We start from the raw sequence: 10,151 nt of genomic DNA, 5'->3' as shown, positions 1-10,151 counted from the left end.
GGGGTAGGCTGAGAAAAAAGACTGACTGACTGACTCCAGCAGCTGACTGCTCCTTACTTGCTTCAAGAGCAACAGTTTCTGTCTCACCATTTCTGGGTTGCACCTGCTAAGGGTTGCTCTCCCTGCATCTTTCTTTCCTGCTGGAGAAATGCTAAGCTTCACTCCAGGCTCATGCCTTAGGTCAGTGATGTTCTCTTCTACACCTGGGCAATAGCAGCTCCCATCCTTTGTCCCCTGCTGCTTGCCTACTGATCTCTGAGTACCAGCTCCAAGGACTTTGGGCACAGACCAGCTTAGCTGTAACTGCACAGCCTACGCTCACACAGTGCATTCTTGTCATGCTGCACATGCAGACCGCAAACAACAGCCAATGTGAATCAGAAACGTCAGTTCTTCAAAGGACGGGGGTCTCCTGCTTCTAACTGGGGACAGTGGTTGGGCTCTGTAGTAAGGATTGCAGTGCTTAAAAGAATTCCCAAAGTACCCACTTAGCTTTCACCAGAACCCCAAGATCCCCAATGCAAAATGGGAAGAAGGGCACAACACAGAATTAAGATGTACATACTTCACCCCACAATTTGTTTTCAGGACCAGAACTGAACTCTCAGCCTGTCATGCTAAAAGCCACTTCCAACCTTCCCCTCAAGCTGCCTTTCATCTGAGCAACCGAATTCAGCAAGAGGCGGCTGTTCTTGTTCCTGTTGAGTGCTGGGAAGCCAGAGCCCCAGCACACTTTCAGTGCCTAGGCAGTCCTCTCTCAAACAGAATGAGCCAGGTTCTCCTTCGCTTTAGGAGCCTGGCTGAATTACGGTTACGGGGCACTTGGAAATGTCTTCTTGTTTTCTATAAGTGGAGCAACTTTTAGTCCAGGACTGCCAAAACCTGGAACTGAAGCACCACTTCTTATTCTCTGCCATTTCAGGCCATGCAGGAATTCTCAGCCGGTTGAACTGGCCACCCAGTATGGAGTCCGCAAATACATGGTCAGCACCCCTTACCTTTGGTGATGGGGCTACCACGGTTAAAACAAAACATACCCTAAACACTCCACATTCCACACATCTCTTAGCAACTGGCTCAAGAATAGACGACCCGAATGGAAGTCTTCGACAAGAAGCTACGGGGATCTCGCTCTGGGCCCCGTCGTCCCCACCAGAGTCGCCAATGAATAACAAATAGGAAGCCACGTGCCACCCCAGTGTTTCAGGAGGCTGGCTGGACAACCTTCCCTTGGGATGCATGGCTCTGCAGTCCACGAAGGCCAGAGGAGCCCCTGCCCCTCCCCCGGGCCCCTGGCTTGCTCAGGCAGGCAGCAGCTGCTGCAGTTCCTCATCACTGAGACAGTTGGTGGTGACAATGTGATCAAGCTGCTGCATGTACCGTCCCAGGTCCTGCATGAAGTGTGGGATTCGGGCCTTTTCAAGCATCCCGTGTTTCTTAAGGTGGTCCACATCTTCATAGGAGACCTGATAAAAAGAGGAGCTGCACATTTAGTTACCACCTCTTGAACAGGCTTTTGCTTGCTTGCTTGCAACGCTGGACTCGAGCACCAGTCCACATGAGAGGCCTTCCCTGGACTCAGACCAACACAAGGCACAAGCTGGGCGCAGAGTGGGAAATTAGTCACCAGGACCTTACCATCTGCTTGTTATCTGGATAAAAGCAGGTGGGGAAGGGGAGCTTAACTGTCCCACCCCACCCACAGGCCTTTTGCCCCCACTTTAGCTCCCAGACTGGCTCTTTGCCATGGAAAAGGAGCGACATGGCACCTGCCTTGTGAGGTTGCCCTGAGGCACGAAGCACAAGGCAGGCGCTTTTACAGGGCCACTGGGGGAAGTTCCTTAATTTCTTAGATGTGTGCCCCACCTTTCCTCCGAGGGGCATAAATGGCTCACCATTTTCTTCTCACAGCTCCTCCTCTCCAGAAAAGAGGCATAAACCCAAAATAGTTTCTGGGTCCCATTCACCTGGCCTCAGCTTAGTTGCCGTACCAGGATCAAAGCAAAAGCAGCCGCAAAAGCCACAGGCTGCTGGAAGACCACATGTGCCAACAGACAGAAGAGTCTGTCCCAGGTGGAAGTGAAGTGTTACCTTCCCCAGTGCAACCAGCATCTGGAAGTCAATGGTTTGCCGATGTCTCAGGATCCGGAGAATTCCTTCCAGGTACACTTGATCTTTACTGAAACACCCTGAAAGGGAAGAGAAACAGACATGTCTGATACAAACGGAATGCAGGCAGAGTGATCCCATGGCCCCGAGGCAGCCTCAGGTTCTTCTGGAGTCCCACCGCTGATGTCAGGAAGCAGCGCTCGTTTCGGAGCTGGGGCTCTGTGCTCAGAACATCATCCCACTGCCCACAACTGACATGGAAACATTCCAGCCGCTTCTATGAGGCAGGGAAAGCAGCCTTGGATATGTGGGCGAGGAGATGGGGGTTCAGGGTGGTCCCTGATGGAGGGGAGGGCTAACCCCTCATGCATTACAACTGCCCCAAAGGACCCCACCTATGATAATCAGGGTTCTTGCAGCTTCCTAACCCAGAGAGTGGATACAAGCCCTGAAGCCAAAAAGGCACTCCACTGCACAGTAGGCATGTGGCCTCAGTGAGCCCCCAGGCCTCCCCTGTTGTACGGAGGGACAAAAGGCGTCATGGCATCCAGCTCCTAAAGAATGAAGGGGCTTTGGGAAGCCACTTTCAAATGGTCAGCTTCTGAGTCATGAGGGCTAGAAAGCTGAAACATCCCCCAGGAAAAAGAAAGTGCCAGCACACCCGTTCCCGTGTCTCTCAGATGCTCCCCAGTCTACCTTCACTGTAGCTTGGACAGCACCCACCAAAGGCCCCTGATACCTGGCCATGAAGTATCTGCCTGGCCCCGTTTGGCTCGGACACAGTACTCCCACCGCACGCCTGCGTCGTGAACGTAGCGCGCCAGGTCGTGGAAGAGGTCGCAGAAGGACATGCGGCTGGCCTGGTAGACGGTGTAATAGAGAAGCGCCGCCCTCCACAGGAAGGGCTGCTTGCGGAAGAGGACACTGTGCAGACTCGCCAGGCCTTCCTCTGTGGGGTTTGCAGGCTTTAGGCCATACTGTCTGCGGCCCTCCATGCTGTGCCAGGGCTGGCGGGCATCATTGACCCCACGGATATAGTGGGTGCCTGGGAAAGAGAAGATGCTCTGATCCAACATGTCCTTTTCTCGACTGGATTTTACGTACAAAAAGTAAAAGTTGCATGATTTTGTGGGAGGCTTTAAGGCTAATCCAAGAATATATTGGATTAGCCTTAAAAATGAATAAAAAAAAACACCTGAAGGCGTGAAAAGAATCAAAGATCAACTCTCCTATTCAAGTGGTCATTAAACTGGATAAAGCCTATGGCCCTGCTGTGTGGATCCAATCAGCATGTTCTGAAAGTGTCCCTCTCTTGCGGTGGCAGCCTGACAGCACTGCTCCAAGGGAAGATGTCGCATTGCCCTTGGCCGCCGAGGCAAGGCAGAGACTGCACGGTGGTCACAGCGTTCAGTCCCCCATGCCAGCCTCTGTGCTTCCGGACCCACCTCCGTGGCGCAGAAGGGACAGGAAGAGCCCCCGCCCCGCCCCGCCCCATACTAGGCCCGCCTCCTGCAGAGGCAAACAGCCCCTCTTACAGGGACCTTTGTCTCACCCAGAGGACGCCTCACAGTCTGGAGAGCAGAGCTGAGACATTTCCAGCAGAGACAGAGACTGCTGCACCCACATAGGTCTCTCTGTTCCCTGAAAGACCTTATCCTAAGGGGCAGTGTCAGGGAAATAAGGCAGCTTCCTGCAGGACAGACTCGGCAGCCCAGAGCATCCTTGTGCCCCCAGCCAGGGGAACAGAGCTGGCAATGGGCTAAGGAAAAGCAGCTGAAGCTCTTTGTTCTGCGTATCAGTCAAACTGCTCAGGCCATTCCTTGGCTCCTGGGACTTTCTACAGCCAAGATCTATGAGCATGCGCAGAGTTGCAGTTCAGTGTGCACTCTGCAGTTGGGTGACTCAGCACAATTGAGCAGATCTTTCATTCTCCAGCCCTCAGCCCACCCCCGATGCATGCTCATTTTATGGGAGACAGCTTGGTGCCAAAGTTGTCTGCCAGGGGGTGCCCCTGACCTATTTCATGGCGCAACATGCCCTCCAGCCAGTTCTGACGAGCTCCAGACAGGTTGATGGCTAGAGTTGGGCGGCTGTTTTCCACCATCATCACCGCTTGGGAAAGCAGATCCTCGGAGAGTCGAACCACCACCTGGCAAAGACAGAGCAAAGGGCTCCACTGACACTACCCATCTAAACCACATCACACTCTTGGGAGGGTCTTCCCGTACAGGCCTTGGGCACTGCTCTTTGCCCCCATTTCAACTCGAGATGGGCAATGAACCTTTTCAGGACACAGCATCAAAATCTGGGACACAGTCTACCCAGAAAGGCTCCCAGCCAAGAACGTATCGATGTTGAACCTCCAGTACTGAACTCATTTAAGGAGAGGCTTGTGCCACTGCTGCTCAGGCAAGGGCAGGCTGCGTGTGCTCCTTTGCCATTGACTTGCCCTGTCGTGGACGGTCCCTGCAGGTCCACACAGCGCCAGGGAGCAGAGCAGCCCCACACCTGCCTTTCCATGGGGATTTCTGCTGCCGGCCCATGGCAGAAATGCTGGCAGAACGAGAAGGGACGAGACCTGCCCCACCCCAAGCTGGACTCCGATTCCCTTAGCCTGCCCAACCGCAGCATGCCTCCTCCCATAAGGAATGAAGCCTAAGCAAGTGCTGCTCTCTGACTTCCAGCTTCACCATCTCAAAACATTGCAAGGGCTTTTGTGTACACTTCTGGGATAGCTCAGCGGCCAGCTCCATGCTCACCTCTCCAGAGCAGCCTTCCTTCTGCATGTACTTCCGGATGATAGACCAGATCTGGCACTTGCTGAGCAGCTTCCCACCGTTGGAGGCCTCAAAGCTCTCGTAGGTGCCGTATTTATCCAGGACAGCCTTAATTATCCCAACAGCCTGCAACACACACATGGCAGACCCCACCTCAGTGCCCATCCGTTCCCATTTCATGGCTCTTCCCAGCACATGAAGCAGTGGGAACATTGTGCTGTCTCGCACTCCGCATGCACAAGAACCCTGGAGACAGTCTGGCAACTGCTAGCGGGGCCACGGAGAGGCAGAACCGAGGTGATGAGGGTGTGCATCTGAGCCCAGGAAGGCAATCTGTAGACAAGTGTATTGAACACATGTCCCAAGTAGCCAATATATGAACTGTTATGCCAAATGCAAATCCCAGTGTGCACTAGAAGCAAGAACTCCATCCCGCACTTGCCAGACCACCTGCAACTTCCTGCTCTGGTTGCATTTTTCCGCCCCTTGGCAGGCAGCAGACACAGAGTCCCCCTTCACTACAGTGAGCGGGAAAGCAGCGGCAGAGGGAAGCCCCTGTTCCCAGGCAGAGCACACAAAACAGACAGGTGAGCAGGGAATGTTACCTGCACAATGAACTGGCCTGAGGCCTCCTTGTATTTTTCCAACACAGTTTCAGGTACAGTCTCCCCATATTCAAACTGTGGGTTGTAGGTATATGAGGACTGGAAGAACCGGACTTTTTCCTCCTCGATATTCACTGGCCTCAGGGCCACCAGTAAGCAAGGGCTTTTTGTCCTGTTTCTGACCTCCTGCTCCCCCATGGCTTTGGCAAGATGAGGCAGGGAGGCAGCAGTGCGGAGCTGGCCCCTGTCCCGGTCCCTCCGATTCACGGAGCAGATGCTCTCACTTCGCCGCATCCAGTTGCAGGGCCTCTGGAAGGCAGGGCAGAGGCCCAAGGGTGTCCTGGTCCCCAAGCTTCCAGCGTCCTTGGGCTTGGAGGAGGGCTGGGCCCTTGCCCCAGGGCTGGCCGAGTCCGAGTCCAGGGGGGGAGGAGGAGACAGGAAGGGGCAAAGCTGCAGCCTGTCATATGGAGGGAAGCCCTCTGCCTTCCCACCTCCCCTCTGTTGCAGCTCTGCACCAAAGACCCCAGGACACGGAGGCCGCTGATAAGACTGTGGCCCTGAGTCCAGCACCATCTTGCTCTGGAGCACCCCTCAGACAGGCTCCATCCAGGCTGCTGCAGGACTTCTTGACTCTGCAGGCACAAATGAGAAAGTGTCCCTCAGACAACCGGCTGGGAGGGAAATTGCAGAAGCATCGCCATGGCCTCCCCCACCCCTAGAAAGTACAGGACAGGGTGGAAGCAGTTCTTCTCCGAAAGGGACAGGTGGCCTTCCCCCTGCACTGAATGGCTCAATGCTGTGCGGCCGCAACCTCAGACCCCGGCTGGGGGAGTCCAAGGACCACACCTGGTGACTCTGGACCAGTCACCAACTGTTGGCACAAGCCCATCTCACGGAAAAGGACAGAACTACTCTGAACTCCTGAGAACAGAAGCCTGCCAGTGCTGGCAACAGCCAGTGCCCTTAGCCTCCCCAGCGACTGTACTCCCTGCACAAAGCAGCCTGCGCAAGATCAGGCTCTCTGTTCATCCTTGCCCTGCATGCCCACTGTGGCTGGGAGCTGCAGAGCCCTAGCAGAGACACATCTCCCACTGCTGCCCTCTTTCCAAATGGGAGATGCTGCCCTGGGCGGCACGGGAGGCCTTGTGCCCCCGCGATGCTTGCCTTCCAAATTGACTGCAAGTGAAGCCAGACTTTCTGCACACGCCCACTTGTTGGTTTACACAGTCCGATGGCACAGCCTGGTGTGGCTTCAGGGGCTTTCCAAAGGCAAGTAAGATCTTCCGAAACAACATTACATTATCAACATAACAGAAACATTAGCTATGGCACCCAGATGGAGTCCACAAATAGAGAGGCAATAGGTTCATTTTAGATAGTTTTAGGTGCCTACTTTTGAAAATAAATGCTTTCCATCACAGCTCACAGAAAATGGTAAAAGTGAATGATACACCTATCTCAGATGTCAGGGGAGAAGAAGGGGTGAAAGCACTCCCTCCACACCCCGCTGGCTCCAGATCAGATCCAGGCAGATCAGAGGCACCTTTGGGAGGAGAAATTCCTAGTGGCAGCACTGGGCTGGCTCATCCACAGCCAGCACCCATACAGGAGCAGCCAACCTCGGATCCTCCCTGGGCAAGCAGGCAGGACAATCCAGGCCTCCTTCATGCTCCATGTGGTTCTGGGTCTCCCAAAGGGCCTTGCTGGCCACTGCTGCTGGAAACTGAGGGGCTTTTGGTCTGTGCCAGAGAGGCAAGGCCCGTGTCATCATAATGGGCAGCAGCAGGAGGAGAGAAGTGGGGAGAACAGCAGAAACTCCTGAGTGCCAGTGCCAGATGCAGAGACCAGTTTCAGGCAAGATGCTTCAGAGGGCTCTAAAAAGCCCCTATCAGAAGACACAAAAGTGTGAGACAGGAAGGGTGAAGGCACAAGGTGCCCAGCTCCCCTGTGAAGCGACACTGACAGCTGCCTTAAAGAATGGAAGAGGCTCAGAGAAAGAGGCAGAAGCAGTTTTCCTTTGAGCCAGGCAAAAAGGCAAGATTCAACACAGCAAGTCTCCCTCTCTCCTCTAAATGAAAAGGGGCCTTATGATGAGCAGGGTGGGGTGGGGGGGTGTCTTTTGGACCCCATATCTCCGTTGCAGCAGAGTGGATTCAGGTGGAATAGTTTCCCAGATGGGAAAGGCAACCCTCAAAGACATTTCGGAAACCTCAACCCAATGTCAAAGGTAAGGCAGGGCAACACCCATGATTCCAATCATGCAGGCGGCATGCACCCTAATGCCAATTCCCAAGTTTCATTTTTTACAACAGAGCATGTGTCTCTGGTCCTTGCAAGAGCTGAGATGTATGGCAAAGTGTGCAGCCACTATTCTGCCTATTTATTTTGTGAAAAACTGATCTCTTTAGCATTTATATGCAAAGTGCTTATTTTAATAAGCATAGAACTATGAAGATAGTACAAATCAATCAATATTTGCCTGTGGTTAAGGTTCCATGAGGGGCTGCAGGTGGCTCAGTGGTTTAACCTGCTGAGCTGCTTGATCGAAAGGTCAACAGTTCGAATCCACACAACGGGGTGAGCTCCTGTTGCTCTGTCCCAGCTCTTGCCAACCTTGCCGTTCGAAAAGCAAACAAATGCAAGTAGATAAAAAGGTACCACTTTGGTGGGAAGGTAACAGCGTTCCATGCACCTCATGCTGGCCACATGACCACAGAAACTGCCTGCCGACAAACACTGGCTCCCTCCTCTAGGAAACAGAGATAAGCACCACCCCAAGAGTCAGCCATGACTGGATTTAATGTCATGGGAAAACCTCTACTTTTTTTACCTAAGACTCCATGCATCTGAGAATCTAGGCAGAAAAAATCTCTTAATCTTTAAGGTGCCCCAAGAGTCTTTCTTGGTTTTGCTGCAATGGACTAGCAGGGCAATACTTCTACAAATTATATAAATCAAGCAAAGTTAGAACAATGTAAAGCATCATATCCAAGCCTAAAAACACAGTCACAATAAAATACATCAGCGGCCAGGGAGAATGGTAAAATGTTGAAGCGGCATTCTGCCCAATGCAACTAGAGATGGGAAGAGAAAGGAGGTGCCTGGCGCCTGCATGGGGGCCCAGATTTAAGTCTTTAAAAGTCAACACTAGCCCTAAATTGCCCAGGGAAGTGAAACAGCAGCCAGAGGACTTGGTGCGAGATGGGGTGATAACCCCGGAGCCCCTGGCGCCTGGCGCTATGCAAGGCCAGATTTCTGGACGGCTCCGCAAAGTTTGCCCTCGAGTCCAGCAATCCAGCGTCACGGGGCACCCCTCCAGATGGGCCACCATCGGCAAGGGTCGGCCCGAAGCGCTCCTGGGCACCGAGGCAACCCGCCGCCCGGTAGCGCGGGGCCGCAAGAATTCTTGGGACGCGCCCGCGCCTCTCGGGAGCTCCGCGCTTCGGGCTGGTGCTAAGCCGCCATCCGACGCTCCTGTCTGGACACTCGCACCCCGGCGGGCCGCGGCCTCCCCGGAAACCGCCCGCCTCCCAACGGCGCCCAGTCCAAGCTTCCCGAGGATGCGAGCGCCTGGGCAGGCGGGAGCCGGACGCCCCTCGGCACGCTGAGGCCGCTTCTCCGGGCCGCCGCGACCGCGCCAAGGAACCCGCAGCCTCCCGGCCTCACCTCGCGGGCTGGCGTGGGGGCCGGCGGGGAGCGAGGAAGGGGCGCGCCCCCGGAGCCCCCAGGCCGTTCCCTCCGTGGGGGGCCTGGCCTGGCCGGGCCGTCGCGTCGCCTGCCCTCGGCCGAGCGACCCGGCGCGTCCCTCCGGAGAGCCTCGGCGCGGCGCGCGGGATCCCGCGGTGCCCTCCGCGGGATGCGCGCCTCCCTGCCCGCCGGGGGAGTGGGGCGGCGCCCCCGCCGCGGACCCCTCGCCGCCGCCGCTCACCTGCGCGGCGGCCGCGCCTCGGCCGGGAGGGCTCCGCGCCCCGCGCATGCCCAGCGGAGGCTCGCGAAAGCGCTCCCGGCCGCGAAGCGCCAAGCCCCCCGCCCCCCGCCCCCGCACGGCGGCGATGGACCGGGCGCGGCCTCGCTGGCCCCTCGCGCCGAGCCTGCGGGGCGTCTGCGGGGGGCCGGCGCGGGGGGCAGCCGGGCGCGCCCCCGGCCCGGAGAGGCCCTGCCTCTGTCGTGGCCGCTCGGTCCGGCGCCGCGGCCGCGGCCGCAGCCACTGGAGGACGCCGCGGGCGAGGAAGGGGCGCCGCGCCTGTAACGGGGCCGCGGATTCCTACCGACCTCCGCGACGATCCCGCTGTGGGAACTGGCGGGCAGAGCAGTCCCGGTGCGCCCTCCTTCCGCCGCGGCCCCTTGTCCTTCGCTGGTCACGCAGGGCGGATGCGCGCACGGCGCCCGGCACGTCGCCCAGAGCGCCTGGCGAGGGAGCGAGGTCCGCCCGGCTCTGGCTCTGGCTCTGGCTCTGCCCCTGCGCGGCGCCCCTCCCAGGGGCTCTTTGCCCCTTTCCGGCTTCTACCCCCGCCCCCCGGGCAGGTGCAGAATGATCAGGCGATCTCGAGCGGGGAAATGAAATCTGCGACTCCAGCAAAGGCGGTGAGGGAACAATGCGGCGACTGGATAATCTCTCTTCCAGTTCTGGCGGCGCAGTTAAACGTCTCTATGTTCCAAA

At 56.5% G+C, this 10,151-nt stretch overlaps 1 protein-coding gene across 1 annotated transcript; it reads right to left on the bottom strand.

The window, feature by feature from the left end:
* Positions 1–1,301: 1,301 nt before the first annotated feature.
* On the bottom strand, positions 1,302–9,852 carry KIAA0895L (KIAA0895 like). Its single transcript, XM_044433973.1, has 7 exons — positions 9,760–9,852; positions 5,492–6,123; positions 4,869–5,012; positions 4,126–4,258; positions 2,849–3,154; positions 2,092–2,189; positions 1,302–1,466 (listed from the first exon to the last, which is right to left on the bottom strand). The coding sequence occupies exons 2-7, from the start codon at positions 6,062–6,064 to the stop codon at positions 1,302–1,304; spliced, it is 1,419 nt and encodes a 472-aa protein (XP_044289908.1). The 5' UTR covers positions 6,065–6,123; positions 9,760–9,852.
* Between the last annotated feature and the right edge of the window lie 299 nt (positions 9,853–10,151).

This window comes from Varanus komodoensis, unplaced genomic scaffold, assembly GCF_004798865.1.
Source record: "Varanus komodoensis strain SLA01 unplaced genomic scaffold, ASM479886v1 scaffold27, whole genome shotgun sequence".
In the NCBI taxonomy this organism is placed as follows: Eukaryota; Metazoa; Chordata; class Lepidosauria; order Squamata; family Varanidae; genus Varanus; species Varanus komodoensis.
Note: the sequence above shows the minus strand (reverse complement) of the source record. Positions and strands in the feature narration are given on the sequence as shown.